We start from the raw sequence: 22,764 nt of genomic DNA on the forward strand, positions 1-22,764 counted from the left end.
GACAGCCATTTTCCATCTCTCGACATGGCCAAACCACCTCAACACATTCATATCCACTCTAGCTGCTAACTCATTTCTTACACCCGTTCTCACCCTCACTACTTCGTTCCTAACCCTATCTACTCGAGATACACCAGCCATACTCCTTAGACACTTCATCTCAAACACATTCAATTTCTGTCTCTCCGTCACTTTCATTCCCCATAACTCCGATCCATACATCTCAGTTGGTACAATCACTTTCTCATACAGAACTCTCTTTACATTCATGCCCAACCCTCTATTGTTTACTGCTCCCTTAACTGCCCCCAACACTTTGCATCCTTCATTCACTCTCTGACGTACATCTCCTTCCACTCCACCATTTGCTGCAACAACAGACCCCAAGTACTTAAAACGATCCACCTCCTTGAGTAATTCTCCATTCAACATGACATTCAACCTTGCACCACCTTCCCTTCTTGTACATCTCATAACCTTACTCTTACCCACATTAACTCTCAACTTCCTTTTTTCACACACCCTTCCAAATTCTGTGACTAATAGGCCGATAAGCTTAGCAACTATAATTAGTACAGATTCTTATATTGAATATCTAGAAAACCTTATAAATTTTGAACAGTTTTATTTGTCCTTTTTAACATTCTACTTACATCTGCTTGATCCAAGATGTATTTGCTAGCCCTTTTCTCTCCCCATATGCCACAGCCATCTGTCAGCATCACAATATAACCCCTATCACTAGTGTCTGATTTGACCATCCATTGAGGACCAAGGATGGAGATAGGCTCCCAGGTAGCTGCTTCAACTCCCTTCCAACCCTCGATAGAAGACATCCTAAAAAAAACCGTTTCATGAAAATTTGTAATCCAGCATAATAGTAAAGGCATAACTAAATCCTAAAATCAATGCACAATTACTACACTTGTAAAATGTAATCTGAGAAACTTATCAAAATGCTTTTGACAAAATTTTCTAACCATTCAATATATGTAGGTCTTTCACTGATGAAAATACAACAATTCAAAGACAATCTTTCTACCATTCTAAGCAGATTCATTTTACAACACATACCAGTAACTACTGATCATCAGAATCTTTTAATTGAAATATCCTGATCACTAAAATTGGAGCAAAATATCCATGTAATTAACAACACTCTTAATAAAAAAAACTTTTAGCGCATTTATATAGCTTACGCAGTTTCTAGACAGTTCCATTTACATAACTGGTTTTTATAAAATCAAAACATATCCTAGTTTGCATATGCTCCTTACAAATATCACAAATATTAAGTTATTCTTATTTTTCCTGGCAATACAAAACTGAGTCCTTTAATAGTAGAAGTGTATACTTTTAGAGTAGCTGAAATTCAACTGTTCAGATTGAAACTCAAACTAGATAGTTACTGCTGGGTGGCAGGGAAGTTATCGCTTGCGGGATGGATGAAGTGGGAAGTATAACTTATAAGACTCAAGTTTGTGTAGTTAGGAAACATACAAAGTACTTTTAAAATTTGTGATTTTTTGCTACCTAAATACAATCCTGCGTCCTTTAATTAAAGACTCAGCGTTAAGAGGGAGGAAGACTCTATCACCAAAGTGTCAACTCCAATCCACTTCTTATGGCACTATTAGTAGGGTATGGGCTAGTACTGTACTGTCAAATAACAGGCAGCCATGGAAGAACCTTTATCCCTGTAGGATACCATGTTTGTAATGTTAGGCAATGCAATAGTAAATTGCTGGGTAGGCATTACTATCCATCCTTCCCCTCGTTAGAAGGATGAGGGAATGAACACTTCTATTTTAATTACAACAGAAAAGTAACCCAGTGATGCAGTTTACCTGCCACGTCATCCATTCTGGTGGCATAACAGAAACACACCTTTGCTTTGAAAAGATGTGCCCAATAGAAAAAATAAGACCTATCAGAGTGAAGAAAATATCTTCATCATATCACTAAAATATGCAGATGATACAACCTGGGTATCAAACAACCAAAATACTATCAGTGAAATAAAGATACAGTTCCACTTATGTTAGAATAATTTAATTTACAATAAAATAATAGCAAAATTACAGATTATGCAATTCTTTGCCTCCCAAGAGTTGATACACTACATAAACACTCTAAAACCAAATTACCTGACAAAGAAGAAAATGCAAAACTTATAAATTGCTAGGCAGCTACCTTGATAAATAAACTAACATACTGTAAAGAGAAAAGGCCTATTCAACATGAAAAGGCACTAAAGAATCTAAAACTCCAAACATCAGTCATATAGTTCAATTATATTCAGACTTAAATCTTTATTTCATGACTGTGCACTGTGGATATTAACATCGTCTATAGAAAAGAACATAGATGCCTTCCACAGTCATTAACTAAGATATGCCCAAAGACCCCACTAAGCAAAGAAGATCTCAAATGACAACTTGTACAAACTCTCCAAATCTGTACCAGAAAGAAAAACCATACAACAAAGAAGACTTTGCCTTTTGGGTCACACACTCAGATTGCTAGAGGAAATTCCAGCCCACAAGCTTTCATAGAAGCATTAAAGCAAGTGCTGTATGAAGGAAATGCAGCTGATCAAAACTAACACGGCTCACACTTGTCAAAAAAATATTTAGATAAAATAGACATAACAGCAAATGACAACATGCAAAAATCGCTGAAACAGCAAGTACCATGAGTGTCTGGAGTTGGACCAAATTGATTCTAAAAGATATGCATAATTGCAGTTAACCATCAGAGGACCAGTAGCATCTTCATGTGTCCATGATGATGATAACTTCATTTTCCTACCAGCCTACTTGATGTAAAAGTATGACTTCCATAACTCTGAATAGATGAGGTTCAGACCTTTCCAAGACACTGTATCATACAGAACAGAATTTGATAAGTCAGATAATCCACAGCTTCCTCCCTGTACTGTATTGTATATGCAAATACTGCACTATGTCACAAAATCTATTCATATCACATTTTGATCAAAAGGACAGAGCATCCTATACAGCACTGAGTTTCCGGGTAACCTAGTTTTTTTTGTTTATTTTTCATGCTGTATCAAGTGACAGGTTAACAGTATTTTATGCAACACTGAGTGTGTCAGGGTAACATACCTTAAAAGACCACTTCTACAATAACTATGTTACCAACATATTACATGATGTTAGGGTACAGTATCAAGACCTAGCCTAAAAAATAAGCTGTATTACAGTATACTGATTGCATTTTGGTTTATAATTAAGCAGTCCTTCTCTGATCTGAAGGAAGAAAATTATTGCATGAATAAATGTCTTATCCTCGATACCGGTATATCATTATATACTGTATATAAATTAAACCAGAAATGGCAAACTACCCTAACCTGAGCTTACCTACAGGATTGAACTTATGCAATTTGGGCCATACATCACCAGTAAACTCAGGGAAGCTACGCTATGCAGAGTGGGAAAGCAGTGGGACCTACAGGGTCATATACTACCCAAGCATATCTCCGGTAAAACCTTAGGAGCTATACAGCGAGATAAAAGTTACAAGAGGTTGGAAAACAAGAAGGAAGTAAGTAAGAGTAAATACATGCAGCTGGAACCAAAGGAAAGCTGCAAAGACCCTTCTGTAGTGCTCACATTGCACCATGTGAGGTGCACTGATAGACAAGCCCCTACGAAGCACTTCTAAAATAGACAAACAACCATTAACATAAAAAATTAAATTAGCATTGCATGTTAAACACTTACGTAAAATTATAGAATATTATAATAAATTGTTTGGTGAAAATAAGACTGTTACTTGGTGTATTTTGTGGCTTTGAAAGATTCTGATAATGATTTATGGTGTAAATCCTTAGTTTTATAGTAAGGGTGGGTGGACAACCATAATTGAAAAGCTATGGGTTTGCACCAGGTATCACCAACAATAATATTTGAAACACCTTAAAATACAGAACACTGCGTATCAGTCTTATTTTATGTTATTCAAATTACCGTTTCTAAGCTTTTTTTTTCTTTCAGTCATGGTAACAAACCAGTCATATTAATGAAAAAAGTTACATAACCAAAACCCACTAATAGTAACCAAACATGATGAAAGCACAAAAGTCTTTGTCTGCTAGGCCTTCCAGACACATAGAAAACATGAATTTTCAATCCTATTTTTTAAGCAGTCATTTGTGGCAGTGTCCATCTTACTAAGAAAACTTCCTTACTTTAAAAATTAGCGCACAGTATTTATCTGTATATTGGTATGCCAAGTTAACACTATTTAATAATTTATAGTTTTTTTTTTTTTTTTCTCCACCGTAGGTTGTGATTTAACATAATCTCACTGTTCCTTTGTTCTGGCAAGCGGAACATGTTTTTCTACGTGTGTTAGCCACAAGGGCTAGTACTTTGGCATTATTATAATTGTCTAATTTACCATTAATGCAATAGTTTCTTGCTGCACCATAGTTCACTGCATTACACTACAAATTTTAAATACAATTTGTATTTTTCTTAAGCCATACAAACATGGGTCATTTATATCGGGTAACTGCTAGTCATGTTTTCTACGACCGGCCAATCAAAGCAAAATAGGTTTGATTAGACCATGCTCACAGGTAGTTTGTTTTAGGCTTGTGATTTTTACTCTACTTCTGTCAGGGAGAAATCATCAAATCAGAGTTTTTCACACTTAACGCATCTCCAAGAGGCAGTTGCTCCAAGTATCTGGCCAAGATTGTATCGTGTCTTTTTAAGACAGAGTTCCCCCATAGAGGAATGGTCTGATGCAATAAAAATTCTAGTGCTTTTGTCCCTGATCATGATAATTCTTCAAATTGATGTGGGGGATTATGATCCTTAAGATCTTCCGTAGTCACATAGTGGGATGCTGTATTGTTCTAGACCAATGATTGAGTTATGAGTAGTTTTGGATTGCAGACACAGCTGCTATTTCCATGTTTATCATTTCTGAGCCTCAGAAAATGGAGGGGATGCAGATACAGTACGTCCTTCGTCTGGGCAGACGGAACTAATCTAGTCAAGTTCTAGTCCGTACTTGAGCTCAGGATTCCGTGCCTGTGACGGAAGCCTGTCTCCTGGTTTTTTTCTCAGTGACAGGTTTCTCTAGGGGAGATAGTCATATTCTCTAGGTGATGGATGAGACTCCTAATCCTCACAATTTAAGATGCCTCTGAAACTGACATAGGGGCTTCGTGAGGGCTTACCTTCAATGGGTTGGCACCTGTGTGTATAGCAGGGACCACCGTGGGGTTAACAATGGTATTGTATTGTCAAATATTTGAGAAGAATTACTCATCTCATTTCGAACGTCCTTCCTTTCTTTAGACGTATACACATCAAGACAAGATAAAAAGGTTGAGAGAGGTCTGGGGAAACTTTCTTCAAGGCTCAACATTGGGGGCCAAAATATGGGCTTCCTTTTCCAGATTCGGTCTAATAAGCAAAATAGATTTCTCTACTGGGAGGCCTCTGTGTCGTCTTCAACATGAGGCTCGTCAAAGCTTCTCCATAGGGCAGCTGTTTGGGCCACATTCTGGATTTTTTCTTGAGGATATCTTAACCTGGTTGGGTTCCGGAGAAAACATCTCCACCATTAAACTACTGTATTGGCATATGATCCGTCATTGCAGGGGGGGGGGGGGGATGATAACCTGGAATGAACTGTAAACTTATCCTGTTATTATCTTTATTACTAGCTAAGCTACAAACCCAGTTGGAAAAGCAAGATGCTATAAGCCCAACAGCTCTCACAGGTAAAAATAGCCCAGTCAGGAAAGGAAATAAGGAAATAAATACTGTAAACTATAAGAGAAATAATGAACAATTAAAATAAAATATTTTAAAAACAGTAACAACAACAAAACATATGTTCATATACAAACTATAAAAAGGGTTATGTTAGCCTCTTCAACATAAAAACATTTGCTGCAAGTTTAAACTTTTGAAGTTCTACCGATTCAACTAACCGATTAGGAAGATCATTTCCCACCTTGGTCATAGCTGGAATAAAACTTCTAAAATACTGTGTACAGTAGTATTGAGCCTCATGAGGGAGAAGGCCTGACTATTAGAAGAAATTTCCTCGTGCGCAAAAAAGTTGGCGTGTGTACCGATGTGATCACGTGCAGAAATGGCACCGTGTACAGCTTCATCTGACTAAACAATGATCCGAACTGAATCATGAAAAACAGTAGTTTCCGTTTCAGTCCTACTCGACTTCCCTACTCTAAAAGGCATGGCAAGAGAAGGTAAATTAAAAGGAATGCATAATTTTGGGAAGCTTTGGGGTGTGGATGCAGCTGACACAGTCAGACCACCCTTATCATAAGCATTTAAAGAGTTCTTAAGACTCTGTAGAGGAGAATTAAACTTAGGACCTCCATAATTATTAGGAAAACTTACTTCGTGAGAATGTGATACGGATTACAAACTTTTCTCTTCCAGCACAGTTGTTTCATGAATCAGGGGGAAAGCTGTCTTAACTCTAGAGTCCCTCCAACAGGAATGTCTCTCTGAACAACCATGTTCAAACTCCATAATTATGGTTGATGTGCTGGGACCTGGCTCAAGGCAAGAATCTTTAACAAGTGCTGGCTCAAGGTCTCGCTGAGCATAGTTGACGCTCTTTTGAATATTATTGGTGTCATCTATTTTAGATATAGTTTCAAGGAATTCACAATATGAAATACTAAAGGGAGGTTTTTGTTTCATAGGAGGAGATTTGTCTCTAACTCCTGTTGGGAGGAGACGCTGTAGAGTATAAATCTCCTTACAGTACTTACATGGTGATTACCTTAACATATCTTGTCTATGCAAAAGGGACAAAAAGGATGTGTGTATATATCTGACCAGCTCATAAGGATGCCACAATGGTTGCTATCCCGTCCTAGGCAAGAATGTAAATACAGAGATTTCCTAAATATGAAGCACTCACTCGAAACTCGCAGATAATGAATATTAACGCAAGTGACTGTAAATTAAAAAAAGACAAGTCAAGCACACCAAACATCAAAACGGTAAGCGAAATGAATACAAAAGGCTCGATCGTAGAGAGGAAGTGAGATCACAACTTCTCCTGCAGTGTTGTGGGAAAGTGATGTAAGCAAGAGTCCTCTTGCTCCATGTGTAATGGTTGTCCAGCAACAAAGCATGGTGCAATCAAACCAATTTTTCTTTGGCTGCCCAGTAGTAGTAAACATGACTAGTAGTTATTCCATTTAAAGAACTCAAAAGTTTGTATCCGTGTAGGAACAAATTACAGTACTGTATCTCATTGCTCCTATGTTATAGCAAGAGGAACATGTTTTGCTACATGCATTGGTCCGACTGGTTTATATCTATAATCATTTATAACATTTTTACTTTAATTAAGATCAACCAAATATATGTTCAAAATCAATCTTGCTTCTCTTAAATTGATAAAACAGAACAATAACAAAAGAAATCTCATTTTCACCTTAATACTTGCTAAATTCGGGACAGAACCATTTGTACGATAGCTACTTTGCTATGTATATTATTCAAAAATGCTATTTGAAGGGCAGGCTGTAAACTGACAGCATTCCTGGAATTATTCAAATGTGTTTAACCGCTCAATATACGTGATTCCACAAGTCCTGGTCTGTCCCAACACTACTCCGCTAATTCCTGGTCCATCTAACCTACAACATCAAAAGTTGTGCCTTACAAAGAAGATACCACTTGAAGATTTTGACTTCAGTGACCAAGTAATGATGGTGCCGTTGCACAGGATACGAATCATCCCAGAAGCTGAACCTGAAGTAATGTAAGTAGTTATATTTGTTTCATGTGTGTATGATGACAGCCGACAGAGAATACGGCAATGTAAGGGGATCGCAGGAACGCGTCCCCCATTAGGTAGGGACTAAGAATACGGAAATGTAACGGGGGTTGCAGGGAGGGCATTAGCCCCAACATCAGGTAGGGCCATGGCTGTTAGGTTAGGTGGAAGCATTTAGGTTAGGTGGAAGCATTTAGGTTAGGTGGTGTTCTTGTGTAGAGGTTTTGCAGAACAAAAGACAGTTTTTGTAGTACAGTGACCACTCTTACGAATGGCTAATAAACAGGAAGAAATTCCCGTTATCCATGGACATGGGAAGACCTGGCTGCTGATCTACAAAGGCTCCTATATGTATGATGAACGCAGACTAAAAATATGGCAGTCTATGAGCTAATGGCCCCCAATAGTTAAAAACTAAGTCATCTTATGCTAAAATTGCCTCCAAAATTACTACTCCCCAATTGAAACGAAGATTAAAATCTTACTGACCACTAGATACAGGCCTAGCCTATAGTAATCTAGAAATTCACTTACCTAGCTTAGTAAATTAGATAATTTGTAAGGTGGGCTCTGTAGTGTAACCTATAGCATTATTACTACCAGTATATTAGTCTATTAATATGTTACACTCACTTCTTCCAAAAATAGTCGGCTACAAAACAGACCAACCAAATAGGCTAGAGTTTACCGGTATCGCTAATTACTGTAATTGTTTAGAGATAAAACTCTGGATTGTCAAATTGCATTTGATTTAAATTGATTTCTGCTCTCTTGTTCTACAAGAAACACCGTGCAACATAAGGCAACAAATCCATCACTAACGGGTCATGAAGACTTTTAGTTAAACACAAGTAACAGGTTATTCCATTATCAACTAAAATGATGTAATCATAAAACCTAAATTCAAGTCTTCTTGTTTGTTTACATGCTGTCAAGTTCCTCTGGTAGTGCAATGCGTTCGGCCTAAATAAATTTAGATACTGATCTTTTGTTATTTAGGTTTTGCCTAATAAGATAACAAAAAATAAATAAAATATTTTAATATAATTTTCAAAAAATGAACATAATTAAATCATATCTAATAATATTCTCTATTTTCATTATAAAATTTCAACAATAGTAAAATCTACATACAGGAATCGAACATACATTAGTATTATGATTTTTGGTCTCTAATGTGACAGACATAAATATTACTGAACGCAACTCAATCTCAAGAAGACCTAAGAAGAAGAAAATCATGAAGGAATAGATTCAATATTTTTATTAACTCGTATTAATTTTCTTCTTGTAAGTATAAACTAGTGCGTTTTACAGGGTTAAACGTTCATGAATAGCAAAATTGAAATGGTGGCCTAGCTTAATATCAAGTGATGAAATATAGAGAAAATAAGCAAAGTCGGATCCTTTTCCTGAAGTGAAAATGCTTTCTAATAATTCGTTCTCTCTTAAACAACCAGTTTTATGCACAATTTACTACGTCTAATAATAAATTAGATAGTCAAAGTACGGTGATTATTGTAAAGATCATACGCTTGGTCTGAAGGACAGCATCCTACACGAGAGTAGATCTACTACAGTAGGTTAAGCAGTGATGCAGCATCCTGTACACCTCTCGTTTGTTTGCAGATTCGGGTGGGGCTAATAGGTATCACGACTAAATTAACTACATTAGTATTCACAAAATGAGTTCTGTAAGAGTTATTGGGAATAGTATTATCTATGTTCTAGGGATGCAAATGGAGCCTTTGTAGTTTATGGGGACATGCCGAGAAAAATGCACAGCAACTAACCCAAACTTCCCCCCCCCTAACCTGACCTACAAGCCCTGTCTTCACCTTCCTAATGACCTACCGGGGGGGCTAACGCCCTCCTGCGACCCTCCAACCACTGTCGCTATCATACAAACCCCACAAACTCAACCTAACCGAACCTAGTAGTTCCCAGGTCACAACCCCTAGCTGGGGGCAAGCCCCCAGACCCCCTTCTTGGGCTGAACTTAGAAAATATAAAATAACTTCATATTATGGTATATCGGATCATAGTAGAGCACATCTTCCCCATAAGGAAAAACGATTGGGCTAGTAATAAGAAAGATATCGCCCTGTCCCGATCAACTACATTCACCCCGAACCCTGTGATACCTGACGGTAATTCTCTTGTAATATCACTCAGAAATATTATACAGTAGGAAGCTGCCGGAAGGACCTTCCATCAGGACAACATGGCTATCTCACCCAAAAATAGATTTTTCCTACGTCAAAATCCGTTTATTTAATTGGCTTTGCTGTGTCCTTTTAGCCCTAAGCTGCACATACCTTCTAACCTTCACTTCCATTTGGGTAGAGTGTAAAACCTTGGGTCAACAACTTTTTGTCCACCATAATACTTGGCTAATGCGCGTAGCGCAACATGTACCACTTGCCAGATCAGAAGAGCAATAAAATAACGTTTAAATGAAAGCGTAGCGAGCCACGGCGAAGCGAAGAACAATAAAAGAGTAAATAGCGTAGTTCCTTAACCAACATGTTCGAAGATACAATAAAATATGGGTGACGACGATATGAAGGATTCTCATTTTTTATGCGAGCAGCAGGCCTGGTAGCCCGACGATCTACACGTGTACCCTTCGTTCCCAATTATTTTCATTCATGTTTCGGTCAAACCTCTTTATTGTCATTATCCCCCAGTTCACTTGGGCACTGAATGGCCTGTCTAGCCCCAGTACTCAGCCATGTAACCTAAATTCATATATTCAATCCAGTCCAGTCCCTTAAGTCTGGGTGCGTTACTTTAGATTGAATTTGGAATACTGACATCAGATCGACCAAGACTTCTTGTTTCCGACCTTTCAGTATTCTATGCACACCATTCTTTATTAATAATTCAAAGGTTCAGATGGGTATGGCGTTACCAGTGACCATTTTGGAGATTGGTCCATATTGTTGATCGTGAGAATCAGGGTGGCCATTCAATGTCAAGATGCAACTGGAAGAACACTTTACCTGTATAGTACATACTATCGAACAGAAGTCAAAAAGATTGACAAAAACAATAATTCCTAGGAAACATTCTAACTCGGCTCAAGTTATTACTGTACTGTACAATACTTGTTTTACATTTCCAAGGAAGGATTTTGAGATAATTGTTACTAGCATGGTGGTGGTGTATATAATAGTTAAAAAGAGTAACAGCAAGGTTCTCTATCCCTTTTCTACCAAATTCTAGCCTCCATGTATCAATACTGTATCAGCTTCTTGCATTTGATTTACAGTATACAATTGTTGCCTACTGTACAGTGATTTAAATTTTCTCAAATAATGTAATACAGTTCAACTATGGTAAAATAATTTTGAAGTTTGAGTTAAAATTTTCTTTTCCTTAACAGGTTTTTCATTGGAAGATGATGGGATCTCTTCGTAAAAATTCATTTTTAATGGGTGTGGTGGTAGCGTCATTCACGTGGGTCATAATCTTATATTTATATTTCACCCTCATTCAGGTAAGTGTTCAGGACCCTTAGTATATTTTAGCTTGTTTGTTAAGTTTTCCCTTTATATGGTTAGTATTTAATATGAGCTCTCAATGTTCTTTTCTGTTTTATGTACTCTGCTTCAGATCTTTCTTATGGTTGTCTGGGTCTCCTGCTCATCTTCATCCTGCTAGCTAATTTGAATATTATGTTTTGACAAACTGTGCCTCATCTTTTTTTAGCCCTAACCATCTAACGGCATTTTTCTAACACAAGATATTGCTTCTTTCCATAATTTCATTTGTACTGTATTGGGCAGTCTCTTCACGTTTTCCGGGTTGCTACAGTTTTTGTTTTCTTGTTGTCCTTAATATTTTCCTCACAGTTTGATATTCCTTTAAAGTGACAGAAATTTTCTACTTCTAAATTTTACTCTATCCCCCCCCCCCCACATCATATATTTATTCCCCTCTCTTCTATATTTGCTTTTGTAGGGTATTATTCTTATGAAAAAAAATCTTTAACTTCATATATGTTTTGCAATCCTGAGTCTCTTTTGGTTGTATTTGGTACAATGAGCATAGTCCAAAATCCCACCATTTTGCATGACCTCATTTTATTACTTTTTTTATTGCATATTTTCCAGTAACAAGCTTTCTTTTGCTTATTTTGCTATGTTCTATTGTATATTTCATGTATGGTTTGCATTCGTGGAAAATTAAAATGGCTTCAACTCATTATTTCTGTCATTTACTGTAATGTCCTATTTTTTATTTCCAAGTAAATTGAGTATAAAATTATGTACCTGGTTAAAACTATCAAATAAAAACCAATAAACTTAATTCCATAGGAGTTGCATAGAATTTTGATGTCACAAAAATATGAAATAGCACAGTATTTTACTTAGAAGGTAAAACAACTCAATTTCATGAAAAGTTTGTCTAATTTAAATCTATTGATATATGTTTCTGAGCGCAAAACCTGAGCATAATATATTTTTACATATAAACCAAAATTAATAAAAATGATTACTAGTTTTATGCAAAGGCCCAATTGTATATTTCTTAATGAAATATTGTGTTTACATGTTGCATACACTTTTTTTATTTCCTCAGGAAACTAAGCTTACTCATAGTTCATCAGAAAGGGAAGGCAAAGAGCTTGGCTTGCCGAGTCATGTAGATGTTCTCGAACAGAAGAGCTGGAATAGAGATAAAACTCAGGGACCTGGAAATCCAAAGCGAAAAATTATTGATGTCGACTCTTTAAGACCTCTTAGAAATGACATTGAAGATCTGAAATCTGCAGGTAGATTGAAGGATATTGACTTTGCGCACAATAAGAGATTTGATGAAAGTTTTGTTAAACGAAAGAAATACAGGAATCAACTGTTGCAAAAAGGAGAACTTAGTGCCCACCCAAATGATGAAAAAACTCAGCCAGAAACCCCTGATGATCAAGCTATTTTAGCAGAGATTAGTCTGGTCAAAACAAAGGAAGACCAAGAGGTAAGAACTTATTATAAGATCACTATTACAAGCATGCTACTGTAGATTTCATTGACCTTATTTTGTGTCAGAGCAGCAATGGTTTACTGTAACTGTGCAGCCTACATTACAGTATTATGATTATACAATTGTTGTCAAAATTCATAGACCTGCTCTCAGATAAGCTGTACTTTTCACTAATAGATGCCAATTATTCTTCTTGTGTAAAATTGAATTTATTCCCAGACTTAGCATTTAATGATTTTGCTACACACAAATTTGATTATTCACAGGAGTACCATGGAATTGAATCACATTATTCAGTGCCTATATGCAAAATATGTTCTGGTGGAATACTTTTGTATTACATAAGGGCCAGAAAATTCACTTATACTGTATTCTATAACAGAATGAATTTAACCTTCGCCTTTGCTGTTATATAACCGAGTATGCTGTTTATTGATTCATTATTAGATGGAGAGGATTAACCAGCCCAATGAGTCAAGCTGGAATCTTACTGAGCTGGCCCAATTCAGAGTATATTTCGCTGTACAGTATTTGGCCTTGCATACAGTAACTCGATGCTTTTATGTCTTTTCACTTAAGCTGCATTCACTTCTATATAACTGTCAATTCAACTCGGCAAAAAAAAAAAAAAGCACCGAGTTACAAAAGTCCAATGTATAGCACAGTATACTCAGCCTTTTAAGAGGGCAAAAGCAAGTGAACACAAACAATTATATTAGTGAATCTTCAAGCCCATGAGTAAAAGTGGTTTTTTGTACTTCTATTTGGTGTAATATTACAGTGAATGTCTAGTTATATAAGGAAAAAGAGGGTTGGTAATATCATTAGTGGTGCAGCTAAAATATCAGGGGGTTTTACTATATGCTGGTGTGTCTATTACCTGATCCCCACAAATGGGAAAATCTGGCTATACTGCACTGTTAGGATAAATATTTTCTATACATTGATATAATGGAAAAGCTCCTGAAATATCCAAATGTTCTAAGAAAGTTACCTATATGTTTCAAAAAAAGTATGGTTGGGCAAAAGTTTATTGTACAGTAGATAGACAAAAATCATTGCCGAACGATATGGTTTGAGAATCACCAATTTCAACTAAAGATATGTGGAAAGAGGTTTCCTGGCAGGTCTTATGTGCTTAATGAGAGTAATCCAAATAATCACATTTAAAAATAAACATATAACCCACCATACTGCTGAATGGCTTTCAAGGCCCAAGTACAAGACCATATGACTAACATTCTTTAAATCAATTCATTCACTTGTCAGTTGCCTCATATATGTACTGTAGAATTAGAAGATTGAGAATGGCCAAAATAGTTTTAATGAATGGGGTGAAGACAAGAACTTATGGAACTATAAAAATCCATCCATATACCAAGGCACTTCCCCCAATTTTGGGGGGTAGCCGACACCAACAATGAAACAAAACAAAACGGGGACCTCTACTCTCTATGTTCCTTCAGCCTAATCAGGGACTCAACCAAGTTCAGCTGGTACTGCTAGGGTGCCACAGCCCAACCTCCCACATTTCCACCACAGATGAAGCTTCATAATGCTGACTCCCCTACTGCTGCTACCTCCGCGGTCATCTAAGGCACTGGAGGAAGCAGCAGGGCCTACTGGAACTGCGTCACAATCGCTCGCCATTCATTCCTATTTCTAGCACGCTCTCTTGCCTCTCTCACATCTATCCTCCTATCACCCAGAGCTTTCTTCACACCATCCATCCACCCAAACTTTGGCCTTCCTCTTGTACTTCTCCCATCAACTCTTGCATTCATCACCTTCTTTAGCAGACAACCATTTTCCATTCTCTCAACATGGCCAAACCCCCTCAACACATTCATATCCACTCTAGCCGCTAACTCATTTCTTACACCCGTTCTCTCCCTCACCACTTCGTTCCTAACCCTATCTACTCGAGATACACCAGCCATACTCCTGAGACACTTCATCTCAAACACATTCAATTTCTGTCTCTCCATCACTTTCATTCCCCACAACTCAGATCCATACATCACAGTTGGTACAATCACTTTCTCATATAGAACTCTCTTTACATTCATGCCCAACCCTCTATTTTTTACTACTCCCTTAACTGCCCCCAACACTTTGCAACCTTCATTCACTCTCTGACGTACATCTGCTTCCACTCCACCATTTGCTGCAACAATAGACCCCAAGTACTTAAACTGATCCACCTCCTCAAGTAACTCTCCATTCAACATGACATTCAACCTTGCACCACCTTCCCTTCTCGTATATCTCATAATCTTACTCTTACCCACATTAACTCTCAACTTCCTTCTCTCACACACCCTTCCAAATTCTGTCACTAGTCGGTCAAGCTTCTCTTCTGTGTCTGCAACCAGTACAGTATCATCTGCAAACAACAACTGATTTACCTCTCATTCATGGTCATTCTCGTCTACCAGTTTTAATCCTCGTCCAAGCACTCGAGCATTCACCTCTCTCACCACTCCATCAACATACAAGTTAAACAACCACGGCGACATGACACATCCTTGTCTCAGCCCCACTCTCACCGGAAACCAATCACTCACTTAATTTCCTATTCTAACACATGCTTTACTACCTTTGTAGAAACTTTTCACTGCTTGCAACAACCTTCCACCAACTCCATATAACCTCATCGCATTCCACATTGCTTCCCTATCAACTCTATCATATGCTTTCTCCAGATCCATAAACGCAACATACACCTCCTTATCTTTTGCTAAATATTTCTCGCATATCTGCCTAACTGTAAAAATCTGATTCATACAACCCCTACCTCTTCTAAAATCACCCTGTACTTCCAAGATTGCATTCTCTGTTTTATCCTTAATCCTATTAATCAATACTCTACCATACACTTTTCCAACTACACTCAGCAAACTAATACCTCTTGAATTACAACACTCATGCACATCTCCCTTACCCTTATATAGTGGTACAATACATGCACAAACCCAATCTACTGGTACCATTGACAGCACAAAACACATAATAAATAATCTCACCAACCATTCAAGTACAGTCACACCCCCTTCCTTCAACATCTCAGCTTTCACACCATCCATACCAGATGCTTTTCCTACTCTCGTTTCATCTAGTGCTCTCCTCACTTCATCTATTGTAATCTCTCTCTCATTCTCATCTCCCATCACTGGCACCTCAACACTTGGAACAGCAATTATATCTGCCTCCCTATTATCCTCAACATTCAGCAAACTTTCAAAATATTCCGCCCACCTTTTCCTTGCCTCCTCTCCTTTTAACAACCTTCCATTTCCATCTTTCACTGTCTCTTCAATTCTTGCGCCAGCCTTCCTTACTCTCTTCACTTCTTTCCAAAACTTCCTCTTATTCTCTTCATATGACTGACCCAATCCCTGACCCCACCTCAAGTCAGCTGCCCTCTTTGCCTCACGTACCTTGTGCTTTACTTCCACATTTTTCTCTCTATATTTTTCATACTTCTCTATACTATTACTCTGCAGCCATTCTTCAAAAGCCCTCTTTTTCTTTTCCACTTTTACCTTCACTCCTTCATTCCACCATTCACTGCCCTTCCTCATGCTGCCTCCAACAACCTTCTTGCCACATACATCACTTGCAATCCCAACAAAATTTTCTTTTACTAACTTCCACTCCTCTAAATTACCAGTTTCTCTTACTCTCACCTCGTCATATGCCATTTTCAACCTTTCCTGATATTTACTTTTTACCCCCGGTTTTATTAGCTCTTCAATCCTCACTACCTCCCTTTTACATCCACCTACTCTATTCCCCCACTCTTTTACTACAACTAATTTTCCTTCCACCAAATAATGATCAGACATACCGTTAGCCATACCCCTAAACACGTGCACGTCTTTCAATCTTCCAAACATTCTTTTAGTTATCAACACATAATCCATTAATGCCCTTTCTACTACTCTTCCATTTGCCACTCTTACCCATGTATACTTATTTTTATCTTTCGTTTTAAAGAAGCTAGCACTTATTACCATCTCTTGTTCAACACACATGTCTACCAGTCTCTCACCACTCTCATTTTCACCTGGTACGCCATACTTCCCAATGACACCTTCTACCTCTCCAGCGCCCACTCTAGCATTTAAGTCACCCATAACAACTACATAATTCCTTCTACCCAGTCCTTCTACACACCTAGTTAATTCATTCCAGAACTCATTCCGCTCTTCTTCACTTTTTTCACTACCTGGCCCATACGCACTGACAAACGCCCAACATTCCTTACCCAACCTAACCCTTACCCACATTAACCTAGATGATATCTCCTTCCATTCCACTACTTTACCTGTCATCCATTCACTCAGCAATAACGCCACACCCTCTCTCGCTCTTCCCCTTTCAATCCCAGACACTCTACCAGACATTTCACCAAACATCACTTCACCTTTTCCTTTCATCTTTGTCTCACACAAGGCCAATACATCCATCCTTCTACTTCTAAACATACTTCCAATCTCACATATTTTACTCTCTATCGTACTACATCCACGCACATTCAAACACCCCAAAACTAGAGTGCGGGGAGCAGTCACTCTCCCCCCAGCTCCATCTCCTTGTCGATGTCTCGCAGGAATTTATACAGGAGAGGGGGTTCCCAGCCCCCTCGTCCCGTCCCGTCCCGTCACCTCTTACGACACGCAGGGATAACGTTGGCGCTATTCTAATTTTTATATGCCCCTGCGGCCACAGGGGGCTGTATAAAAAAAAATACAGTACAGTATATCTAATTTCTTAGAATCAGATTCAGCATGCTGATCTAAGTGATCATACTAAGAAAATTTTCAACATCACTTAATACCCAAAATTGTATTAACAGTGAAAATTTTAATTATATTTTTATTTAAAACATATAAGAATTTAACTGAAGAGGAAACAAAACTTGGGCAAAAACTTTCAACTACTAAGTTGCTGGGTCCCCATTCAATTACAGTACAATACATCTTAGTTGATAGATTATGATTAATAAAATAATGAAATTAGTGCAGTTGAGCATAATAGACTCGGGATCAGAAGGCAGAAGTAATTTAGGAATAAATCATAAGCAAATGAAGGATATAGAATAACAGTAGACTAGAGAACGTTGCTGATATGAAAAAGTAACAGAATGACTGGCATCTAGAGAAACACAACTAATAAAGGTAGAGGCAGCATGTGTTACACAATCAACAGCAAAATAGACACTCTTGTAAACAATAGGCTGGAATTAATTTTATGCAGACATAGATAAATGCTGGAAGTTTGGCTAACAGAACTGTATTACACACAATGTAGAGTGAAAACTATATTATTTCCAAGAATCTTACCTCTAAATAGAACAAGTGGAAGGGCCAACTTAACAACCTGTGAATGAAAATAGAAAAGGCCTCCCTCCTTCATACCTTCCCTCATCCATACTAAGCTGCTAAAGCAATCATTAGTTACTATGCAGCAACTTTAATGTTGATTGGGTTTGTTCTATGCTATTTAGTTATTCCCAAGGCATATCCAACAAATTTTGGTGGCTTTGAAAACTAAGGCCTCAAATGAATATTTGAAGTTACCTGGCAAGACAGGATTAGGAATGAAACTATTAGAGGGATTACCCGAGTGTCATATGGGGATGAGATCATGGTGTGGAATAGAGAGATGCTTTGGGCATGATCTTCACACTCTCCCAGAGAGATTAAGTCAAACTTTTAACTGGGCTCCACAAAGCACTAGAAGACTTGAAAGACCCAAGCCTGCATGACTGAGCATGAAGTAGGAGATGATGTATGGAGAAGTATTGATTCAAAAGTTCAAGATAAGAGTCAACTAGTGATATCTGACCGAGGCCCTTTGAATCAAGAGGCGTAGATGATGAAAGCTAATTATTCTCCATGATATTACTGCAAATGTAAAGGGAAAGCTAAATGTTTCCCAAATTACCCAGAAAAGGTTGCTTAATTTCAGTGAGATTAGAAAAAGTCCACAGTAAATCAGTACTATAAAGCAATTCATACTGTTTTACATGAAAGAATACCTTTTGATCTTCAGTAGAGTACTGCACTGTAGTTTCTTGCACCATAAATAGTTTGTACAGTACTAAACTTTTGTAATAATAACTGAACTTGTATATACAGTTATCAATAAATCAGGTACACTAGTTATCAATAAATCAGGCAGTTGTTTTTAAACATTAAATTTTCAGTGTTGTCAATGTCCACTTTGTAAACATTGAATCACTAATTAACTTTCAATTGCACGGATCATCATATCAGTTATGTATCGTATACATATGATGTTTTATATATCTTTCTAAACACAGTATCAAGTATGCCTATACTACTGTAATAATGCCAGAAAGCACAACTTATTTAGCAGTTGATATTTCTCTAACTTTACTTATTTTCTCAGGAAAAAGAGAAGGGGTATCGCCTTCATGCCTTCAATACACTTATATCAACTCGCCTATCACTGCATCGTCCAGTTCCAGACACCAGGAATAAAAAGTATTGTATTCTTTTATTTGAAATTTTGTGAAATTTTTATTGTTTAACAGAATAAACCTATAGTCCATTTATTTTAGCGATGCATATTTGCACCAACTCGCAGCGGTGCCCTTTTAGCTGAGGAAAGTTTCCGGATCGCTGATTGGTTGGACGAGATAATTCCAACCAATCAGCGATCACGAAACTTTTCCGAGCTAAAAGGGCACCGCTGCGAGTCGGTACAAATATGCATCGCTAAAAGAAATGGACTATAGTAATCTCTGACCCAATTTTGTTCTGTTAATACAAACTATTGCCTTACATAGGCTTGCTTAAACATGCTTTCGCCCTCTGATCCATTTGGAATCCTTCCAAGTGATGTATTTAGGCTTTATCTAATGGCACATACTGACCAAATAGCACATTACTGCTTGTGGAAATGATCTTGCAATTGTTAACTATCTAGTCATGCACTTTTCTTCTTTCAGATGCAAAGATATTGTTTATCCATCCTTGTTACCACCTGCATCTATTATTGTCTGCTTCTATCGTGAAGACCATTCTGCACTGTTGAGAACTGTGTATTCAATTCTAGATAGAACACCAGCAAATTACTTACATGAATTACTTCTCATAGATGACACTGATGAAGGTAATTTGGTAATATTAATTTATGGACTTCGCACAAGTTTATTTGTTAAATGTGATAGCAGTTTGAGATCTTGAATGAGAAAAAATCCTGGGGGCTTTATAACTAGTATACCAACTTCTCAAGAGTTCTGTATGTTGGTATGTTTATCAACTGGAATCTGCTAGAAGCTCTTTGAAATTTACTTTAACCAAACTTATAACTGGACTGAAAAACAATCCAAGCTTGTAACCCAACTGAAAAGCAATGCATTTAAACTATTATCAGCTATTTATTTCTCTCTTTGAACATACAGTATTATAGTACTGTACTCTACTTTGAATAATAGAATGTTCACCATCCTGTGCCCTTCTAAATAAATTTGTCTTCAGGTGCTGGAAAATTTTTTGTTACCAAACTAATTAAATAAATCATTAGAGAGCTTTAATTTTCAGAAAAATATCATACAGAGGTGATTAAGGAAATGAAAGACATCAGTGAGAAGATTCGTGTAATAAAAACTCCAGAAAGAGAAGGCCTTATTAGAGCCCGAGTGTTTGGAGCAAGGCATGCAAGTGGTCAGGTATGTCATAGCTTTATACTGTATTTGTGATAGCAACTTAGGTTGATGCAGATAACTGTAGACATAATAGAAGAGATTTTAGTGCTGCCTTTGACATGGGACACAAGATGTTGAACTTAGGTAGTGGGAGCCAATCTCTTTGGTTCATGTGATTAGGAGTAATGCTGGTGTATATTAAACCTAGAATTTACACACACTGGAAATAAAAGCAATGTTATTATTCCCTTTATTAGTTTTGATTTGAAATTTAGTTAATTTTTTCGAGTTTTATTTTTGGTCTAAATTCTGTAATTTTTCATGTTTAAAAAAAAATGTTATGCAAAATTTTGCAAGGTTATGTTACTCATTGTAAATTCCCTGTAATATGGGGCTTCTTAGTCTGTACGACATATTGGGTCTTGGTAAATATTCTACCATTAAAACTAGCAACTTTGTTGAGATATTGGTTATTGAAAGATTAGAATGAATTGAATAGGCATTAAACTACAGTATAATTACATTGCACTTTAAATTGCAGTGAACACTTCATAGAATAAATTTTATATTGGAGAATATTTTTTAGTCTTGAATTATCTTATATATGAAAAAGACATGTTAACACAAAAATGTTGATTGTTGCTCAGATATTTTACTTTCCCCTTTTACTACTCAAGAATTTGGAATTTCAGGTACTACTCTTTTTAGACAGTCATGTAGAGGTCAACGTTGGCTGGATAGAACCACTGCTGGCAAGAGTGAAAGAAAATCGAACTCATGTTGTCACCCCCATCATAGATGTTATTTCTCCAGACACATTTCAGGTAAGGGTCTTGCTAGCGTGGCCCTATAGATGGAGTGCCACCCACTTTATGCATTGTATTGTATTATTTCCTGCCCTTTATCTATTATTTTGGTTTCCTTTGGTGTAGTCCCATCTATATGTTAATTTTATTATCATTATTATTGTTGTAGCTCAAGTTGAAAGGAGGCTATAAAGTAGTCAGTGGGAACCATCCTATGGTGTAGTAGTAAAAGGTGCTTATAGGTTTATTTTTTTATCAATTTAATTTTTTCCAATTTTTTATTATTATCTGTATTTTATTTAATACATAGTTTTAAATATTTAACTTAGCCGGTGAATATATAATAGCTGCAACTCTGTTGCTCGACAGACACATACATAAAAAAACTCGCGAGCGATCGCTATGCAGGTTGCGGGTGTGCCCACCAGCGCCAACTGTCGGCCAGATACCACTCTCGATGTAAACAAAACCTTCAATTTCTTCTCTGTCGACGTGTCGACAAGACGTACTTTTACTCGCTGTAGAACCTGGAGTTTTCTCAACATTTTGGTGAAGTACTTCATTTTGGTTTGAGCTTTCGCAGTGCAGGTGTTTTATCTTCATCTTAAATCTTGAACTCGTTTTTGGATTGATTTAATTTTTGATGACAAAGAGAGTATGGACTTTCTTTGACTTTTAAATGGCCGACCCTTCCCTTAGACGGAAGTGTGTTTAGGCTTTTAGCAATTATCTTATCACGTTATAAATTAATTATAGATTTTCCTCTATATATTTTATATCTCACCGCCTTTATTAGGCCTCTTCGATTAACTTTCCATTTATAATAAACATAAAAATAAATTTTTAATGATTTGTTTATTTGCGACCTTTCCTGAGAGTAGGCGGTCCTAACTTGGAAACCGAAGTTAAACAACGTTGAGCCCTTTCAATCGTAAATAGCTTTTAAAGAGCTAATGATTTAAAACTTTTTAAATGAATATTTTTTAATAGATATTTTATGAAAGATTTTCTTTGAATAGTCTTCGTACTGTTTCAAAGATGAACTAACGTTCAGTTTATTTATGCTACGCAGTTTGCGCTCTATCGTTACGATAGAGAGAGAGAGAGTATCACGGTTTCACTTTGCAGAAAGAGTAAATCGATTCTGACGTTTTGTTCATTCTTCTTTCAAAGCTTAAATGTTTTAAATTCTATTTTAAAGGAACTTTTTATTTGAAAAACCTTTCAGTTTTTTCCTTTGGTCAAATAACATGTTTTTTTGACGAAACGTAATTGGGCTCTTCTCTTAGGTGCGAAATCAAGAGAGAGAGAGAGAGATAGAGACGGAGGGAGAGAGAGGAGAGAAAACATTCCGTTCAAGCGGGTAACGTTGTTCTCGAGTTACTCTCATCCCTAGTCTCTGTACGGGGAGAAAGGTTAAAACGTTTTTAGTTTTTTATTCTCGTCCCCAGGCAATGTACGGTGAGAGATTGAAAA

At 37.0% G+C, this 22,764-nt stretch overlaps 2 protein-coding genes across 8 annotated transcripts in view; one reads left to right on the plus strand and one right to left on the minus strand.

Annotated features, from left to right (window-relative positions):
- LOC137630445 (uncharacterized) overlaps nucleotides 1-22,764 on the minus strand; it is a 58,728-nt gene that overhangs the window by 19,887 nt on the left and 16,077 nt on the right. The window contains exons 2-3 of one of the 7 annotated variants that reach the window (XM_068361917.1): nucleotides 12,458-12,488; nucleotides 654-837 (exon numbers count right to left, since the gene is read on the minus strand). In XM_068361917.1, the coding sequence (XP_068218018.1) occupies nucleotides 654-837; nucleotides 12,458-12,465 (192 nt within the window). In that variant the 5' untranslated portion in view covers nucleotides 12,466-12,488. The other 6 variants (XM_068361923.1, XM_068361920.1, XM_068361919.1 and 3 more) reach the window with 6 other exon arrangements.
- The window catches only part of LOC137630444 (polypeptide N-acetylgalactosaminyltransferase 11-like), a 57,023-nt gene continuing 43,250 nt past the window's right edge, over nucleotides 8,992-22,764 (plus strand). The window contains exons 1-7 of the mRNA XM_068361916.1: nucleotides 8,992-9,105; nucleotides 11,204-11,317; nucleotides 12,403-12,795; nucleotides 19,222-19,316; nucleotides 19,784-19,947; nucleotides 20,379-20,506; nucleotides 21,175-21,306. Coding sequence (XP_068218017.1) covers nucleotides 11,219-11,317; nucleotides 12,403-12,795; nucleotides 19,222-19,316; nucleotides 19,784-19,947; nucleotides 20,379-20,506; nucleotides 21,175-21,306 — 1,011 coding nt within the window. The 5' untranslated portion in view covers nucleotides 8,992-9,105; nucleotides 11,204-11,218. The remainder of the gene's footprint in view (nucleotides 9,106-11,203; nucleotides 11,318-12,402; nucleotides 12,796-19,221; nucleotides 19,317-19,783; nucleotides 19,948-20,378; nucleotides 20,507-21,174; nucleotides 21,307-22,764) is intronic.

The sequence above is a fragment of the Palaemon carinicauda genome, chromosome 38, assembly GCF_036898095.1.
Source record: "Palaemon carinicauda isolate YSFRI2023 chromosome 38, ASM3689809v2, whole genome shotgun sequence".
NCBI classification, from domain to species: Eukaryota; Metazoa; Arthropoda; class Malacostraca; order Decapoda; family Palaemonidae; genus Palaemon; species Palaemon carinicauda.